The sequence below is a fragment of the Syngnathus acus genome, chromosome 4 (genome assembly GCF_901709675.1).
Source record: "Syngnathus acus chromosome 4, fSynAcu1.2, whole genome shotgun sequence".
In the NCBI taxonomy this organism is placed as follows: domain Eukaryota; kingdom Metazoa; phylum Chordata; class Actinopteri; order Syngnathiformes; family Syngnathidae; genus Syngnathus; species Syngnathus acus.
In genome coordinates this window covers 8,968,362-8,988,650 of record NC_051090.1, presented here as the reverse complement: position 1 = coordinate 8,988,650, position 20,289 = coordinate 8,968,362, and the positions used below count along the sequence as shown (strand labels likewise).

Here is a 20,289-nt window from a genome sequence, read left to right as displayed (position 1 = left end):
TCACTTCTTCTCCGTTCTTCCCTTTTGTGTGAGCTAAATGTTCCAAATAGATTTTCAACACCTCACAATTTGTGGTTGGAACATTAAAAAAAAAAAAAACTCACAGAGAGAGGGGGAAAAAAACAAACGCCTCATCCATAAATACATAAATTAATCAAGTCTGAAATTTCTATTTTACACTGCAGTGATTCTGCTATTAGTTGCAGCAGAATAACAATTCATGCACACCGCCTTTTCTCCATTCATTTAGCCATGACTAAAACCAAGTCACCACTCTCAGTGCAGTATCAATTTTAATGGAATTTGCATTGCTTACATTCTCTACTCCTAAATTCTATCTTTTATTTTAATTCATTTTTCTTCCTCTTGTGAGCATCTCATCTCTGTCCTCCTTTACACTCTATATTTCTTCCCCTCCACCTTGGTTCTTGTCCTCACTAAGTCTCCTTTCTCTTAAACTCTTAAATTAGACCAGCCAAGTGTTTCATTGTCACTCAAGTGTCTGGCACAAAAACGTGACTTTCAAATACAAAATCCTCCATCCCCACTCCCAGTTTGAATTTCACCTAACTGTAAAAGTTTGTTTTCTCATCATGTGCGGGATCATGACCCTCACAGTGTCATCAGCTTTGATTTTTACATGTGCAGATCAGAGCTCGGTGACAAGATAAGCACAGTGCACGCTGAAACGACAGACTTATAGTGCTCTTGAAACTCTGCCATGCAGTGATCTTCATAGTTTACCTTTGAAGTTGTGTACTACAGAAACGTTGCTAGCTACACGACACTGTGAGTGAAAGCAAAAGTTCAAGATCACAAGTCTTGCTGGTTTGTATATGTGCTCATCCACAGAGTCAAGAGATGATTAATTGCACGGAGTGAGACCCTTAGCGCTTCTAGTATGCATCTTAAGGACTTGTTTAACGGGTCCGCCTCCTGCTTTTAGCTTCACATATACTGTTGAGGCGGTGAGAAATCAGATGGAGTCGGTTGTAGCGCAACCATAGATTTGCAGTCCAGACTGAACAACTGAGACTGAACAGATGGCACCAATCTGGGGGGGAAACAGCACAAGGGCTCCTGCTTTAAGGCAAAATAAGAGATCTTTTGACTTTTTATGTCTAACATATGTCTCCTGGAAGTTAGAAAGGGAGACAATATTGACACTTTAATTATGAACCAATGTTGGAAATTTACAATACGCAGGATTTGTTAATGGTAAAAATAGTCTGTTGTTGCCACCTGTTCTTGCTGCCTAACACTTCTCACATTTTAATTACAAGTTGGAAAACAAGTCTTCTTTGTGTAAAGCACTATATTATTACTTTAGCTTATATCATCTACAAAAAAATCAATGTGCTCTAATAAGTCATGACCCTGAAGAAGACAGAAAAAAGGGGAAGGATGTATGTGGCCTAAACTATATTACACTAACCACCTTGATAAAGAATGCATATACCGAGCCAGACTTTGTAGCTTCATGCATTGTAAATTTTTGTGTAGTTTCGTAGGCATAATTTCCAATAAAAACTTTAGTTGGTTTCCATTTATGATCTGACACAACAGTAACAAGCAAGATTTTTACATCTTCACTTTGAAGGAAAAAGGGTAATTGAAAACTTTTTTTCTCTGCTGTTTGTGTAGGAATCACTGGTAGCGACTACATCAATGCCAACTACATTGATGGCTACAGGAAGCAGAATGCCTACATTGCCACCCAGGGTCCTTTACCAGAAACATTTGGGGACTTCTGGAGGATGGTGTGGGAGCAAAGAGCAGCCACCGTGGTCATGATGACCAGACTGGAGGAGAAGTCACGGGTAAGTCTGCTCAAGCACACAAAACACTTGTTTTTTTCTGTGCAGCTTGCCTCTAGTGACTGTCCTAGCCTTTTTAAAATGCTGTTCCACAATATGCATCAAAATCAAATCAGTGATTCATGAAGCCGAGGTACAAAATATGAAAAATGGTACAGCTTCGCAGTGATTTCCCAAATGCAAACTCAAACTTCATTGGCAGGTAATCAGACTTTATTTTCTTGAGATAGCTCGCTCTCAGAGAAGAATAGAAATTACATTTGTGAAATTTGAATGAGGTCGCGAATGCAGTGCCTGAACAGTTAACTCACTAATGGTCTACCTCTCACGTCTGATAGTAGGGGAAACATCCATGGGGGACTTGGCTGTGTTGTTTTTTTATTACCCCTTCGCAGTTACAAAAGTGAGAGAAGTTTCTGTACAAATACCAAAACATCCAAGTCTTAGCAACTTTTAACACTCAAGAGATGCTTCTTTTTGCACAGAGCAGTAAGCTAAAATTAAATTGTAAGCTGGGGAGTTTTTGCAGCAACTGTGACTGTTCCCTCCCACAGCAGTTTGTTGATGAAAGAAGTTCGATATAATGTTGGGTCGAGACTTACACTTTGGATAAAAGTGATAGGACAAACAACACATAGTGTTGGTCTCACCTTTGCATCTAAAACTGCTTTCACGTCTCTGGGAAGATTTCTGCAAGATTTGCGAGTGTGTCTGTGGATTTCGTTTGGTCCATTCATCATCCGGTGTGTCGTATTACTTTTTTTTTTTTCTCCTATACTATTTTAACAATAAATAGCACTACATTCTTACTCTAAATTTCAGATTTGGTTTTGATTTGTGAAGGTTGCATAAAAACCAGAGAGATGTCTGTGAGTGTAAAACAAGTAATCGTGAAGCTGACAGAAGTTGGGAGTGGAAAAGTCAGTTAGAGACATTTCACAGTTATTGGCCGTTGCCATGCACCATTGTCCCTTCTCCCGTCTTGTGCCTTTTGTTCCCAATGAATGCCACGAAAACCAAGTACAGTGTAAAGAAAGCATTTAAAATGGCAAAGTCAGCAAAAATAAAAAGATTTGTTTCAATATTTTTGAACGGGTGTGTATTTAACCTTCAAACTATAGATGGTTTCACTATATCTCCTTTGTTCTTTTGGTTAAATCGGTCCATGAGTAGTTCCTATCACTTGAGGACAATATCGGAAACTTGAGTTGAAATTTTGTATGACTGCCTCAAAACAAATAACAAAAATGGAAAAACACAGTGTGAAATCTTCTAAGGTAATTTCCTCACAGCAAGTGAACTTGTGTGTGTGTGTGTGTGTGCGTGCGTGCGTGTGTGTGTATGTGTGTATGTGTGTATGTGTGCGTGTGTGTGTCAAAAATACAAACATGACTTCATCCTGTCAAGCCGAACCATTGTCAACATCAGACTTACTTACCTCGGGTGTCTCCACTTCATCTCACCTCCCTTCAGTTGTTTACCTGTGCACAATCCTGACAGGCACTGTCCTCCACTGTCAAACATGATCAGGACATGTGACCGCTGGAAGCTCAGCGTCAGTTTGAGCAGGAAATGAGAGAGAAAATGTCTTCCAGGGTGTCGCACCATATTGAATGAAACTCAATGAGATGCACTGACATTGGAAGCAGGTGATGTGTTTTTGCAGGCTTAGTGCAAGAGCGCTGAAAACCAAATGTTCAAGCAGATGTTAAATGAAAAATATGCAGATGTGCGTGACTTTTTTACATTAGGTACTGTTGGGTGCAGATGGGAATTGTGGAAATTAAAACAAGACAGTGTGATTCTGTGTTTACTGTGCAGTTTTCTGTTGCAAGACGCAGAGAAGCTCCATGTATCAGCTCTCACTGCTGTTTTATTTGATTGGATAATCTATTTTTTTAAACCTGTTGACCCTTTTTTCTTTCTCTTTTTTTTCCCACAGATAAAATGTGACCAGTACTGGCCCAGTCGCGGTACAGAAACCTATGGTATGACCCAAGTGACCCTGTTGGACACCATAGAATTAGCCACTTTTTGTGTGCGCACCTTCTCCTTGCACAAGGTAAATCATTTTTTTTTTTCCTATTAACTGGGTTATTCATGATTAGCAGTTATAAACATTTGAAATTGTAATGTGTGAAACCTGAAATGAAAAAAGAATGCCTGTAATATTACAACACAATCTCTCCCGAGTATTTAACTGTCAGATTTTTCCTAAAATGCACTTGGAAAGGCGAAAAAGCACAAGGCGAGATCAAATTTAAGTTAAATTAAAGTAGACATCACAAGCGCTACTTGCAGTGTCACACACACATTACCATGCAGAGTGACCTTGCTTTAATTGGATCTGTGCAAAGAAGTATTACAGAGAATATGAGCTCATTTCATCCCTTAGCTTGGTGAATAAAAACAGATTTTGCAGGATTCCTGTGTTTAGGCAGTAGAGGACGGTGGAAGATGTACAAACGGTGAATCATCAAAGCGGTGGCCGTGGTCGAGATCCATATGTATGTCTCTCCTGCAGAGATGCAAAAATGTCTCCTCACAAGTGGCAGCCTACGGCTTGTCACGTTTTTGCTGGAAGCCTCGGCAACAAAATGAGGGAGTGACCAAAGAAAAACCCATAAAAATATGATCTAGGCACATTTGCTTTTAATTACCACACTCATTTATTCATTTATTCAGCAAGGGGAAAAAGTCTGTCAGGAAAGCAGAAACGCCGCATTGAAATGCAAGCAGTATCTCCACAAGAGAAGAGAAGGGAGGACAGAACGATGAAGGGATTTCTCTTCTCTCATACTTTGCAAAGAATCTTTCTGTGAATCCTTCTTTCTTTCTTGTGTTGTTAAAAAACAGCTCTATCTTACAAAAATCTATGAAACACTCATTTTCTAGTAACTGTGAGAGAAAAAATGAATGTGGAAATGTTAACAAACAAGGTCATTGTCTGTTAAAAAAGCTAAATCAATTAATCCATATCGCTAAGCATTAAGTCAGGTTTGGGAAAGTGCTACACAATTCTGAATTGCATTAATAGGCTTAGTGGAGGAAAAAAAGGTATTCTGGTCTATTTAACACGACTTTCTTTGTTTCTATTTAGAATGGATCCAGTGAGAAACGTGAGGTTCGCCAGTTCCAGTTCACAGCGTGGCCTGACCACGGCGTGCCAGAGTACCCGACACCCTTCTTGGCCTTCCTCCGTAGGGTCAAGACCTGCAACCCGCCTGATGCCGGACCCATCATCGCCCACTGCAGGTCAGCAACAGTAACTTTTATCGTAATTCAATGTATTGCGGTGTTTGTAGCTTTTTTTTTCATAATTTGAAACCAAATGTCTGAATAACCTTTTGACAAAATACCTCAAAGATCAAGAATTGTATTATATTTTTTTGTCTTGCAAAAATGAAGCCGTGCAGGCTGTCTCTTTTGTTAGCTAGACCAACTGGGTGGATCTCGTGTCCGACTTACTCGCCGAAAGCATTTTAATTCACGGAGGAAGATCTTTACTCTGTATCACATGGAAACATTTATTTCACACTTGGTGGGTGGGCAAATACCTCAGAGACCCAACTGTTTATATTTAAATGTAATAAAATGGCACCTTAAAAAATGACAATATTTTGATAGACTGCTAGCATGAAAGAACAATAACAAAATCCCAAATACAAATATAATAACACCATAACACTGCAATCCAAAGACAAATATTCAAACTTATTTGTTTGTTTTTGGGATGGAAAAATAAATAAATATGAGCATCCTGCACTTGTGTGTTTTATTTGATTTAATTCATTCCAGCAGTTAAAAACTACAACCAACATATAGTGAAATGTTGCCAATATTAGATACTGCATATTAAACATTTACCAATGAATAAAATGGCACATTTCCTCCTGCTGTACACATTAAATAATACAGCAGATAGAAAACTGTTCTCACTCTTTCTTAGCAGTTGCAGATCCTTTCTCTCTCCAGTGATCACATCATCTTCCCCTTCAAAGCACCGCTTTTATTCTGCTCCCATTCTCCCCATGTCTGTCTCTTGTTTCCCCACGCCGTCAAAAAGAGTCACCCTAATCCGATCCCATTTTTCATGTTTCTTCTTCTTTTTTTGCCCTGTAGCCTTTAACAAATTATAGTTTTCAAAAAGGCTTATTCAAAGCCGTCCTTTTTGTCAAGATGAGAAGACCCCAATCGGTCCAAAGCGTTACACTATAAAACTGAAATGACAGCTTGTGTACGGTCTACGTGATTGTTTTTAATACAATTCTAGTGCATTGCGTCACTATCAGTTAAGACTCGCAGGACACAGTATTAGATACCCCTGTACACTATGATCTATGATCAAATCCAGTACAATAGCTAATTACACCTCGATGAATATAACAGCAACTGAAAATTATGATCTATCAATCTGTTTTCTTTTCACTGTCGTTTGTACTGTATCCTAGTGTCTGCCGCTTCGAATATCTTCCTATACCGTAAATCAGGGGTGTCACACTCGTTTCTTTCGCGGGCCGCATTGTTGTCATAGCTTCTTTCGGAGGGCCATTATGACTGTCAACCCAAATAAATGTATGAGCACCTCATATTATATACAGTAAAAGCTACAAAATAAACTGACAAATAACTCGTTTTCAAATCAGACGAGTAAAAATTGGTCAAATATTTCAAAAAAAATATATTCTTAAAAGTAAAGACAATTTGCAATTCTAGTAATGACACGAATTTGATGCACAATTTGCCTTCGCGGGCCACATAAAATGATGTGGTGGGCCGTATCTGGCCCCCGGACCTTGAGTTTGACACCTGTGCCGTAAATGGAGCAGCTATCTGTTATTTATCATATACTATTATTTATTGCTAATATTTTTTATTATTATTTATTTCACTGCCGTAATCTTAGATACTATTTCCACTATTTATTAAAAGTACCTTTATAGTGACATATACATACATACTTGTGACAAAATAAATAATCTTGTGTATTTTATTTTTCTCCACTCTTTAGTGCTGGCGTTGGTCGAACGGGTTGTTTCATTGTCATCGACGCTATGCTCGAAAGAATCAAGCACGAGAAGACAGTGGACATTTATGGCCACGTGACACTGATGCGCTCCCAGCGTAACTACATGGTGCAGACGGAGGACCAGTACAGTTTCATTCATGATGCATTGCTAGAGGCGGTGGCCTGTGGCAACACCGAGGTGGCCGCCCGCAGCCTCTACTCCTACATCCAGAAGCTGGCCCAGGTTGAGAGCGGCGAGCACGTCACTGGCATGGAGCTTGAGTTCAAGGTACGAGAAAGTGACCACTGATGGAAATTTATACTTGAAGGGAGTGCGGAGCAAGCAAGTTTAACCTGCAGTTTTTTTTTTTATAAAGGACAGAGCTCCCTCCTTAAAACAAGAAAGGATGCATGAGAATAATTGACATCCAGTTAATTACAGTATATCAAATTATTTTGACAGTTTAAATAAAGCATGATAAAATACACAAGTATTTCACCATCAGCACGACAGAGGAAGATGCTGTGTCAGTAAAGAAGTACATTTCTCACAAACAGAATTTAGTCAGACACATGAGACTGCTAAAATGTGTAATGCTGGAAGTTTATGATCCTTTTTAATTGCAGCGTGCTTCTGTTTAAAGGGGATTTATTGAGCCTTGTTGACTTGTCTTTGTTATAGATTTTACACTATATGATGCCAGATGGACCAAAGCTATAGATAGAGCAGTACAAAAGGCATTGTTATCATGCTTCTAGACACAAGCAAGTTGGCCAGGCTACATGGAATCCCTCCTCGTTCCCAGCTGTACGAAAATGTAATAGCTTGTAGAACTTTCTGATCTATATTAAGCAAATGAAGGGAGTGGTGGCAACGCCGTGGCTCAGATGGCAGTGGATAAAAAAATAAGGAGAGCGGGTGGCTCTTTTCACATTGTGTTTGCAAGGCTGTCTCTGTAAATGTGTGCCACACTCGGTAGCGTGTTCTGCAAGCATTTGCATTTTTAAATCAAATCAATCTTTATTTGCCAAGTTTGAGCATGCCAAACAAGGAATTTGACTCCGGTACATCTCGGCCTCTGTACAACATTTAGGTAGCTAACAACATTCAGGGCAACATGTGCAAAAATTGACAATTATTCTCAAACATCCCCTGATCTTAAACTCCCACTGTAACTATACAAGCTAACTAAATACTAATGACATTTTCAAAAGAACAATACACTGTTTGAATTCAATTTTGATTACTGGAAGTTTTATAACGATGTTTTTTAATCTATCTGTTTGGTAGAAAAAGAATATAATGAATAACTGCTGATGTTGAATTACATGCATATTACATGTTAATTTGAGTGTAATGCTCAAGTTAGTCATCTTCCCATTCACCATGTATCAGGATGGCACCCCGCCAAGAAACAATAACTGTGCTGGTGTGTTTCCACTTAGTGAGGCACAGCAGTGACGGAATCACCGTCAGATGATACAGATGATAATGCTGAGCTGGCGTCAAGAGTTGAATAGGGGAATAATCATGTTCACTCCAAAGCCTGTATTAAGTAAGAGAGGTGGAAGTGAAGGAGGCTGCGGGGTAGTACATTATTGACTGTGATGATGAACAGGAAGACAACTGCATTTGGCCTACTGTTGTGGAGGAGATTCAAATGATGATGAAATGAGTTATTGCTCTTACTGCCTGCAGAATTTAGGCTGGTAGTGGACTATTTAAAAGGAAGTGACTTGAAGATTTTTCTTAAACAAACACATTAATTTATAACTGGCGCAATAATTCCTGTGTGTATTTCTGTTTTAACAATTATTGTCAATTGTTTTGTCTAGTTTCTGATATGATACCACCACCACACTAATTCCTGTTGGGTACAGTGCATGCCTAATGTTTAACCCAGTCTGCTGTGCTAAAAATGGAAAGGAATTGGCGCGTTGGTTCTCGGCTCTGTTGACTTGGCCAGCTTTGGATCTGAGTCACGTACCCACTGTAGTATTTGGTGATATAGCTGAAGGGCCTCTGTAGCGCTGCCAGGCCGCCTCAAACCCATCCAGGTCCCCTTGTGGAGCTCTGATCAAAGGCAAGGCCGAAGCAAGAGGGATAAAGGGATGGTGGAAAGAGGAAGGCCTGAATGAAATCCAAGTGAATAGGTGCTCATGTTAAAGAGGAATCGGGGAAGAAATGCTACAATCTAATGATTGACCCAGTTCAGATAGAAATGCCAGGAGAACCTTCAAGCACACACACATAGACAGTTTGAAAAACATTATGTGGACTGGTCGATCACATCAAGTGTTTTGAAGCTCATTTATCTTACTTAAGTCTTTTTATACAAACATTAGATGAACATGGATGAACCCAATTCTCAGCCATTCAATGGATAACTGCTGAAACATTAATATCTTTAGTTTGAATATCCGTCTGCAAGGCATGTTTTTGCATACATTGCAACATATCAAAGGCGAGAGTGACCCACTTTCCAGAGAGTTTGTGGTTTCCTTCATTCTTTATCGACAAGTTTGTGTGTTTGTGTTTGGCATAGATTCCCACAATTGATATCGACCCCCCCGGACTCCATGATTTACAAAAGAGGAAAAACATATTGAATTACTTTCTGCGGAATGCATACTTACTAAGCAGTGACCCTTTAAAACTGTAGCTTCGTTGTGTTTTAACAATCGGATTGGTGGTCAGATGCATGTCTGGCATACAAATGTCTACATCAGGGGTGTCAAACTCGTTTTTTTCACGCCCGCATTGGAGTCATAGCTTCTTTCGGAGGGCCATTATGACTGTCAACCCAAATAAATGTATGAGCACCTCATATTATACACAGTAAAATCTACAAAACAAACTGACAAATAACTCGTTTTCAAATCAGATGAATAGAAACTGGTCAAATATTAAAAAAAAAAAAGACTTTATTAAAGGTGAAGACAATTTGCAATTCTAGTAATGACACGAATTTGATGCACAATTTGTCTTCGCGGGCCACATAAAATGATGTGTCGAGCCGTATCTGGCCCCTGGGCCTTGAGTTTGACACATGTGGTCTACATCATCTTTATCTGTCTACCAATGTTCACTGTCCTCTACTCTTCTTTCCTCTTACATCCTTTTTAAAGTACTTTACTATCAGTCAGTTTTAATTTTTCGCCCTGTTGTTTTTTTTTAGCTGCTTCCTTATCTTCTCTTGTCCGCTGTTCGTTTATCAACGTATTCCTCCATGTTTTTGTTTTGCCAGCGTTTGGCCAACTCCAAAGCCCACACGTCACGCTTCATCAGTGCCAACTTACCGTGCAACAAGTTCAAGAATCGCCTGGTCAATATCATGCCCTACGAGACCACGCGTGTCTGCCTGCAGCCAATCAGAGGCCTGGAAGGATCTGACTACATTAATTCCAGTTTTATTGATGGATACAGGTAGGAGGATGTGGTTGTGTGCATTGTAAGCATAAAGTGTGGTTTTGTTTTAATTTTTTTTTAAATAATTTTAAAGGCAACAGAAGGCCTACATAGCCACACAGGGCCCTCTTGCAGAAACTACAGAGGACTTCTGGAGAATGCTTTGGGAGAACAACTCCACCATTGTAGTCATGTTGACCAAACTGAGAGAGATGGGAAGGGTATGACACAAACTCCTACACTCTAACCGGCCGTATCATTGGTATGATCAAGACATTGAATTAAGGCACCGTTAAACGTCTTCATGTGTTTGTACAGGAAAAGTGTCACCAGTATTGGCCAGCAGAGCGCTCTGCTAGGTATCAATACTTTGTCGTGGACCCCATGGCTGAGTACAACATGCCTCAGTACATACTACGAGAGTTCAAGGTCACAGATGCCAGGGTAAGATGATCAGAACTGCAAATCAAGCTCAGTGTGAACAGATTTTATCATTTGCAACATTTTTTAGAAACCATAATTAGAAAACTTATATGTCAAAGGGCCTGTTGATGAGAATACATTTGTTGGGTTTATTCTAAGACCAATTATCTGCGATAATTTAAAATGGGAGCAATACTACAGCATCGACATAAAACTGCTTCTGCTCTGCACTGGTTTTCCAAGTTGTGTGGCAGGTAGTTAGTTAAATGTCTTGCTGATGGTAGCAGAACATGTTGCATATCATACACGTGCCATATTGGAGTATGCACGTAATCATGCACAGATATGTTGTGGTAATTGTATATGAATGAAGCGTTAGCTGTTCTGCCAACGACATTCAACCATCCAATTATTTTTATTTATATCCATGAACTCTGGTGTACATAGAAACAATGAGAATGTTACAAAAAATCATCTAAATGTAGAAGTTAAAGAAAAGAAGGGTCAACTAAAGCATAGACTTAAATTTAACAGCACCATATTGTTCTCCCTATTCTGTTCTCCATCACAATTGTCAGGGGTTTTTTTTTCTTAAAAACAAATATGAACCTACTTGACAGAGGCAATTTAAATATTTTTATTAAACACAGTAGTATCTATGTAATAGAAATTTTTAACACCTCATTAAAAAATGGTTCAGCATTGCCTTTTAGTCTCATAGGGTCTAGAATTGTCTGAATTATTATGAGGCAGCAGTGCGACAGACAAACCACCATGAGGGTGCTTGAAACTGATAGTGCAAGTATTTTTTTTCAAGAGGATCGGTCTATGGCAATTATAGAGAAGAGCTTCAATTGTAGATGCATATGTTAGAAGTGTGTGTAGATTCGGTGATAGTGGGAATAAACTCAAATTAACCCCATATAGTGTTGTCTATGTGCTTACTGTATACATTTGTATGCATATTTTTTAAACGAGAGTAAGCTTGCACAATTTGTTTTGCAAAGTAAAATAACATTGCTTGCATGCCTCCACTCACATCTCGCGAGCCAGTCACGTATTTAATCACACAATTTGACACGCAGCGTGGGCCCTCAGGTTGTGTGTTAAATTTTCCTTCCCCCCCACTCTCCCGACTGAGCATGTGGCCCATTGTGCCGTTGTCTTTGCCGCTCTCGTTTTATTTTTAATCCTCCTACTGAGGCGTAATGTTTTGCAGATGAAAGACAAAGGGTGAAAAGAAAGGAAACATGCTATCCGTACGAAAAGCGGAATACAAACATGACATGAACAAAACCAGTCGGTGTACGCAGATTACTGTGATACAATCACTATATTAAACATAGTGGCGCGAACGCTGTTAGAAAAAAAACAACTGCGAAGAATAAAAAGAAGTGAATGTTGTGGACTTTATTAGATTATTATCGGTCTGTTCAATTCTTCTAAATCAGTCACGTAATCTGCATACTCACATTAATGTATCTCAGTGAATGATCATTTTTATAGAAAATGTGAAAATCCTTTTATTTTATGCTAACCCTACAAAACATACGGTACAGCTCAGACTAAAATAATGATTGTAAACCACTCAAGATACTAGTTACAGCATTGTGGTTGAATGAAGCAGGGACATCCGTATAATATGAATATTGTAGTCTTTGGATATCTTACAAAATTAATGATTCCTTAAAGTGTTCTGTCTTAAAAGCCTTCTGTCCTTCTCGCAATAAGGTACAGTTAGTTTTGAAAGCAATACATTAAACTTGAGTGCGGTTTTATCAATATTGATCAATTTACTTAGATTGACTATTTATCTAGTGAGCATACTGTCAATTTTAATTTTCTATTTTCATCATCCAATCACACATCCTGCTAAACTAGTCAGCCAGTCTTTCTTTTTAAACCTCCACCCCTTCCCCCAACTCTCATCCATCAAATTGCGCTATCGATCGCCCGCGCAGGATTATACTATTCTGTACGCTGTTTGGGACAAGACGCATGTCATCCCAATGAACTATTGATAAGCTTCGAGTGGGAGCCATGTCACACTACACACCAACAAAACCAGCAGGAGTTGGACAATTGGGCAGATAAGGATTCATTTCATTAGACAGCGCTTTCAACATACACAAATGCTCACTGATGGGGTTTTTTCACAAAATATTTTGACCATTAGGGGTTAAGGTACTATTACTTGTGAATTTCCTTCTCATGTGGCACTGTTCATTTTTTCTTCCCACCATGAATCTCATTAATATCCAACTCAGGATATGTTCTCGAGCATGTTTTCGCAAATACTCACTGAAATTGAAATTTCAATGCCAAACATCCCAAAATGTTTGCGATGGCCAAGGTCGAAGGTCAATTATTATCTGACTACATGTGTGTATTCCACACTCTTTCTCGTGAACTCACTCCTTCCATGTTTTGACAGGACGGCCAATCCAGGACTGTAAGGCAGTTCCAGTTTACCGACTGGCCAGAGCAAGGCGTTCCAAAATCTGGCGAGGGCTTCATTGATTTTATTGGCCAGGTGCATAAAACCAAGGAGCAGTTTGGACAGGATGGACCAATTTCTGTCCACTGCAGGTGGGAGCACTCTTACCTTAGTTGTCAAATCTAAATCTAAAGTACAATGAACCTTGGATGGACACCTCATGAAACAATGAAATCTATTTTAAGCTGTAAATAATGTTTTTATTGGTGAGAAGCATTTCATGACAAACTGAAATACAAAGAGATTTTTTTTTTTTAACCAACATTGTTATTAAAATCCCTTCTGCCTCCTCCTGTAGTGTACTCCTCACAGCATCACCAAGTATGATACTCACTTCTCTTTTTGCTATGGTAATGCTGTGGAACTCCACAGGCCCATTTCTTTCATAATTGATAAGGCTGAGATGCAGTTTGGCATTTACAAAGAGGAGGAGCATGAAATGAAACAGCCATTCTTTTTCTTTTTATGATCCATGATGGATTCTAATACCTGGGGTGTAGATTCCAAGGTAACCTACATCATTAACTTGGCATGCTACACATGCCAGAAATGGATATTTGCTTGTGGTCATGCGTCAGAGCTCAGATTATTCATATTTAGCGATGGGCCTTAAGAAGGATCCATCTTTTAGCTTTTGTAACTACAAAATGGGCAACCCTCTTTTTGATTATTTTTATAGAAAACAAATGGTGTATTGCATATTATTTGATCTACTGTGTGTTTCGGAGATCCTCCACTCAGTGGTGGGGCTAGACTTTTATCCTAGGGTGGGTGCGGGGTCAAGGCGATCTCAGACGGTCTGCAAACCCCCAAAAACATTTTACAAAACGCTGATAAACATTTATTATAACTATGTTCTCTGTGAAGCACGGGAAAAATGTGGGAAAAAATTCCCAGAAAAATCAGAATTATCTGGCCTAGAACCTGGGGGGGCTCCAAGGATATTTTACAGGGGGTGCGGTGCCCCTGCAGCACCCCACTTAGCTTCGCCAGTGCCCCACTTAAATTCTTGTGAGTCGATGATTCAAACACATTAACAATATGACTCATTTTCTTACTGTCACATAAATGTTTTACTTTTCTAAAAGAGTAATTGTAGCTTGTTTTTTCTGCATTTGTGTCACACGGGTGCGATAACATCATCAAACACAACGTCACCTTTCCCTATGTCGGGAAGCTGATGTCACCAGCCATCAAATGGCCTGTTGAGACTTTGTCAGTGGAGGTTTAATAAAAATAATTCCAAGGAAAATACATAACCATTTTAATAGGCTCACAGTATTCTTAATTTTCACAATAAAATATTGTGAGAAACATCATCCTTTAATGTTATTTGTAAAATCATACCAAAAATAACATGTAATCTCAAGGAATACATGTTTAGTGTGAGTTGTTTTCGTGTGTTAATTTTCACCCACTTGATTATTTTATTTTTTTTCTGTATTTACATCCAACCTGTCTTTATATATTGAATTCAAGACTTCATGTCATTCAACGTTTGATACCAAGATTGGTTTCTTGGCAGCCGCCTTGCTTTGTCAACTCTTGGTTGAAGGCTTTGTCCTTTTCCCTTACTCTGCACCTTCCTCAGCTGTCATCCCAATTTCTCGTTTCTAATCCTCTGCTCTACTCCTTCATTTTATTTCGTTCCATTCATTCTCCCAGCCCTTCTTCATTCCGTTCCCACCAAGCTCTCCACTTCTCCGCCGCCTCCACTCTTTTTCTCAGCCACTATCTAATAGACCTTTGTGCTTTTTGTCATTAATTGCATGATTACGTTCTGTGAATGAGAGACTCCAAATCCTCTCAGTGGGCTACGGCTGGTCCGCCCTTTCATATTTGAAGAGGGGATGCTACTGGTGAGAGAGGAGCACTGGGAAGAGGAGTTTGAGTTCATGTGACAAAGCTGTGATCGACTCCCGGGAAGCGGCTTTGGGTGGCCTAAGCGATACACCAGGAATGAAAGTCGGGGGAGGATGTTCGTGGGTGGCTGGAGAGATAGGTCAGCTCAGAAATACTATGTCTGATATCATAAAGGCTTTTTTTTTCTCTTTAAATAATTCCAAAACACTCGAAGTGACTTTTGTTCTCTGACACAGACATACCCACGAGCACTTCAGCCGTCAGTTTCGTTGATCGGTCAACAAAATAGCTTTAACATTTGGAGGAAGCCCAAATAAAATTGTTGTCATATCAATTATTGTTCCATTGCTGGAGTGGAAGTCATTTCACAGCAGAGCAGCTTAGAAAGGAAGCTTTGAAGTATTTCCGGATTCTACTTAAAACGCTAGACTGTATTTATGGACAGCAGTTGCAGCCAGAAAGATGTCAAAATGTTTTGTTATTTATCGGACCATTAGATTGGTTGCATTTTTGTCATCATTACTGTGACCTTGAGCGGTTCCAGTTGATTGTCCTTTTTGTCTGCCAAGAAATTAACTTGCACTACTAATAAATATGATTGTATTTTATTTACAAGAGGTCCTGACTTTGCCATCCAAATGTTGTGGCTTGATATTTCTATGCTTCACATTGGTGCTCTGTTTTATAGTGCTGGTGTGGGCAGGACTGGCGTCTTCATCACCCTCAGCATCGTCCTGGAGCGAATGCGTTACGAAGGCGTTGTTGACATCTTCCAGACGGTGAAGATGCTTCGGACACAGAGGCCGGCAATGGTCCAAACTGAGGTCAGATGTCTGTCACATACACACAGTCAAAGAAATCCTTTCATTATCAGCTTTTAAAAAAATAAATACATTATTATTTAACAATTGAGCTTTGGAACCTAAACAAAAATAGTCAGAAATAAATTGAACATAATGTGATTTGAAACAAAAAGAAATTGTTGCAAATCCAAACATGCGTAAAGATGATATGAATGCCTGCCTTAATCTGTAATTACGTCGCCCACTCGTAATTCAATAACCAGTCGCATCTATTAATATATACAATATTAACATCTCATCAATGGTGTCACAGTGGTTTATTGTATTCGATAATTCATTTCAATTCAATTATTTGCTATTCTTCTGGCAAGTCTCTCATTACTTTTAATTAAGATGACATCTTGAGATTCACTGTACCCCGGAGCCTTCACTGTCTTGTAATACTTGGATTTCTTTTTTTTTTATCACCATGGCAACTCAGTATGACCTATTTTAGTGATGTTTGATGCTGGTGAACCATCCATTAAACCGCTCCTGTCTTGATAATATCATTGTTACCATAATTCTTTTGTTTGTTTGTTTAAAGTTATGTACAATGCTTGTACATACTTTTATCTTATCCAGCTACAATGTCATTTTTGCATCTGTTTCCTTCATCTTACAGTTACTTGGTTATTGTATATTCAACAGATGCTTGGAATTAAACCAATTATTAATGAATGGAATTCTAATATGCAATATAAAGGGTTATGCCCTCTGCGGGGAATCTAATTAAGCAACGTGGACATGCCGGCACCTCATATTCAGCCCTCTCAACCAGTGGGGGACAAAACCGCGTATTCCAGAGGCAGTTTGACGGCATCTCATTAAACAGGAAGTGCAGTTGGTTTCAAGCAGTCCTTGATGCCTCGCTGCCCTGACACCGGGTACCTATCTTTAGACAGCACTTACTGGCTTCAAACGCCGCCTGCGTTGCGGCAGGTTAACAGAGCGCCGGCCCACCTGGGACCTGCTGACCACCTGCCTCTGAACAGAATGTGCATGAATGTCCTCAACTTTGTTTGAGGGCAGCTAAATTTAATTAAAGTTGAGTGGAACTAGCTATTAAATGACCTCTAGAAAGTTTATCCTTTTAAAAACATTCGCTATGCGCTGCATGAAATGTCTTTCCTGACATAATCTGCATTAAAAACGGCTGTTTTCTTTTTTTTTTTTAATGACATTGTGATCAAAGCTTTTGCTCACAGTACTGTAGCGATTATATTTCTGATATCTTTTTTTTTTTCCTCCCTCTGTGTATGCTCTTCTTCTACAGGATGAGTACCAGTTCTGCTATCACGCCGCTCTGGAGTACTTAGGAAGCTTTGATCACTATGCAACGTAAAAGCCATTTCTTTCCCCCATGAGTCCTGTCACCCCCTCAACAGTCTCCTGAGCCATAGAAACTTGAATTTTGAAACAGTGGTGTCACAACAAGAACACCACTCTTCAGTCAGACGCATTCAACCAAGATTTTTTGTCACCACTCCAACCAGAATAATTCCAAGCTAGATAGCTCAGACTCCGCAGTGAAGAAAAAAGGAGCCGAACCCAGAAGCATTGGCAAGTGTCCGACTTCTTACCTTACCTCAAGTGTTTCCATACAGACATTGTAAAGGTTCGCTGAAATGTCACACAACAGATGAAGTACGAGGAAAATATCAATGAGATGGCTCTAGCCAAGATGTAGTGACAGTCTCTTGTGATTTTTCTTTTTTTTATATCCCTGGATGTAAAGAAAGTTTGAAGTACTTTTTTTCTCGCCCTTTCCAACTATATTTTTTGAGTACTATTCAGAGGAATGACCAAATTGTGGTTGCGGAATGGGTGCGTCTTTCTCCCAAACGCTGGGAAACCGTAGGCAAGAAGACAGCGTATGTGGTCAGCAAAGAAACAGACACGCTAATGATGAGCAATGCTCGTTTGAAGAAAGTGTGACAGTCCATCACACATCACATGATCAGAAGGGATCAGAAGGAAAGTTGTCAGGACGAAAGCAACATCGCGTCCAATGAGAATTTCTGCGAGTCACTGGAGAACTGTGGGAAGCTGTGCCTGTAAAAAGAAGCAGTGGCTTGGTCGTCTGTGACCCACTTTTTATTTCTTTTTAACCAGCTTTGGGGTTGCAAACATTAGAAGATACATGTGGTGAGAAGCTTTGCAGCAAAAGGAGAAACCTGACAAAGATAGCTCACAGCCTTTCTTTATGTACATTGACAAATGCTCATCATCCATATATCAATCTTTTTTTGGGGTTTAGTTTTTGTTTCAAACCAAACATGCTGCTTATCTCATGCACGAGTGACTATTAAAATAGGTTTCATTTCAAAAGACAAAAGGAAAAAAACAATTGGGTCTATTTGTATTACAAAACCAGGTGTTTGAAGATCCCTTGTCCACTCATTTGTTGGATTTTTCTTTGAGCCCTTATTACTCTGTGGATGACGCAAGCAGAGCTACGAGGAAAATCATCGATACAGGTTACTTGCACATCCTTAAGAAAATGAACTTGAACAAAGTCCCCGCCAAAAAACTGCAGGCTGGATTTGACGCACTAATTTAAACGTGACTCCTGAACAGCAGCTCAGCTGGCTTTTTTTTTCTTTTTTTTTTTGAGTTATCAATGCTTTGGTATGTGCTTGTTTGGATTCCATGAAAGGGTTTCCGAAAGACGCGCACAGAACAACCAGAGCGATGGACAGAACCGTGTGTAATCCTTTTTATATTTCCAAAAAAGCCTTATTGTTATTGTAACATTATGAAAACATCAGTGTTGTATTACGATGATTTATTTTGCATTACATAGCTAACTTTTTCTTTTCTTTTTTAACAAAGATGTTGTATCGCATTTTCTATATAAAAATAGCAAAAGAGAAGTGCTTATTTGTTCATATTATGTTAAAAGACATTCTATTTTTTCACTGTAGAAATCGTCAGTATAACGTGTGTGTGTATGTGTGCATATATGTACATACATACTGCACACTCACACATTCATATATTTAAATGCAGACTATAAGAATATATCCATTTTAGAACGATCCAATCATGTTTTTGTTGTCTTGCCCTACCAACCCAGAGTTTAGAAATATGATGGCTTCCTTTTTCATTTTAGCAATTTTTTTTTAACCTAAGTACATTGTGTGTCTCGCAAAGACAACAAACCTTTCTTTGCCCTTTTAGGATTCTCTTTCCGGTGCCAATGTGCATCTGCATTGCAGATTAATTTTAAATAGAACAACACATTATCATTTATTTTGTAGACATTAGTATTTGCTATTACTTTATTACTTTTTTTTTTGCAGCTGAGGAGAATACTGTCCACACCAATATCTAACAAAGTGAAAATTATTTTATATTTTTATTGTTATCTGATTCCACCAAATTTGACATACTGTAGTTCGGATGATCACATACAAGGCATGACCCTTGTTTTAAAAAAAAAAAAAAAGAACATTTATGTACTTTGTAATTTTTTTTTTACTTAATTTCCAACATAATGTGGTAATTATTTTTTGTTAAATATATACACAACGATCTACATACATGTAAATAAACAAATATATAGATTATATGTATTTGTAAATCAATTGACCCTCAAGATCTTAATTCATTGGAACAGTGCAATGAGTGGATTATCATCACCAGATTACTTAATCTTGGTTTCATTTTCCCACCAAAAAAGAAAAACCTTAACAGGTACGATTTGTTTCTTTTACCGTTTTTCTTTTCCCTTTGCAGTCAAAACTGGAAGTACCCGATCACACACACCTCAATCAGGGCATAAAAAAAGGCAACAAAATAAATCATCCCTTAAATTTTCCCTGTGAATCTCGGTTAATTTTCAGTTGCCAGGTGCAAACAAATAAACCTCATATAGTTCGGTGACAGATTTTTTGGGACATTCTACATGCGGCATTGTTGCTTTTTTTTTAATGGGATGCAGAACAAACAGGAAGGAAGTGAAACAAATGAAGGCAAACCCAAGACAACCAAAAACCTGCTGCAAAGTTACATTCCCGGTACGACATTAAAACAGCTGGAACTTTGACATATTTGATCAAGAACAAAAATCCTTCTTGTGGAACTGATGGGAGCGCCTATGTCGAAACTGTAACTGTGGAGGTCTTTGGAAGCTTGTGCAATAGAACGTTTCTGACTCTCTGTCAACACCTGCCACAATCATTGGAAAATGTCACGGAATAACTGAGGTGAGACGAACAGAAAATCAAGACACTAACAAAAGAATCAAGCATTTTCCACAACATAACGAAAAAACTATCAAGAAGTTCAAACTAGTTTTCATTTGTATGAGGGCCAAGTGCTGTCACTTTCAAACTGTTACATCTAACTGAAACATGATTGGTTTTAAGCCACTGTGTATGTAGATATGTTGACTTTGTATTAAAGAAATGTTGTCTGAAAAACAA

The 20,289-nt window shown here is 38.8% G+C and overlaps 1 protein-coding gene across 14 annotated transcripts in view; it reads left to right on the top strand.

Annotated features, from left to right (window-relative positions):
• Window positions 1-20,289, top strand: part of ptprsa (protein tyrosine phosphatase receptor type Sa) — a 164,105-nt gene extending 143,816 nt beyond the window's left edge. For all 14 annotated transcript variants that reach the window (XM_037249894.1, XM_037249898.1, XM_037249896.1 and 11 more), the window contains 10 exons: window positions 1,645-1,820; window positions 3,760-3,879; window positions 4,918-5,072; window positions 6,829-7,114; window positions 10,074-10,252; window positions 10,329-10,455; window positions 10,553-10,678; window positions 13,092-13,246; window positions 15,706-15,841; window positions 17,136-20,289. In XM_037249894.1, coding sequence (XP_037105789.1) covers window positions 1,645-1,820; window positions 3,760-3,879; window positions 4,918-5,072; window positions 6,829-7,114; window positions 10,074-10,252; window positions 10,329-10,455; window positions 10,553-10,678; window positions 13,092-13,246; window positions 15,706-15,841; window positions 17,136-17,204 — 1,529 coding nt within the window. In that variant the 3' untranslated portion in view covers window positions 17,205-20,289. The remainder of the gene's footprint in view (window positions 1-1,644; window positions 1,821-3,759; window positions 3,880-4,917; window positions 5,073-6,828; window positions 7,115-10,073; window positions 10,253-10,328; window positions 10,456-10,552; window positions 10,679-13,091; window positions 13,247-15,705; window positions 15,842-17,135) is intronic.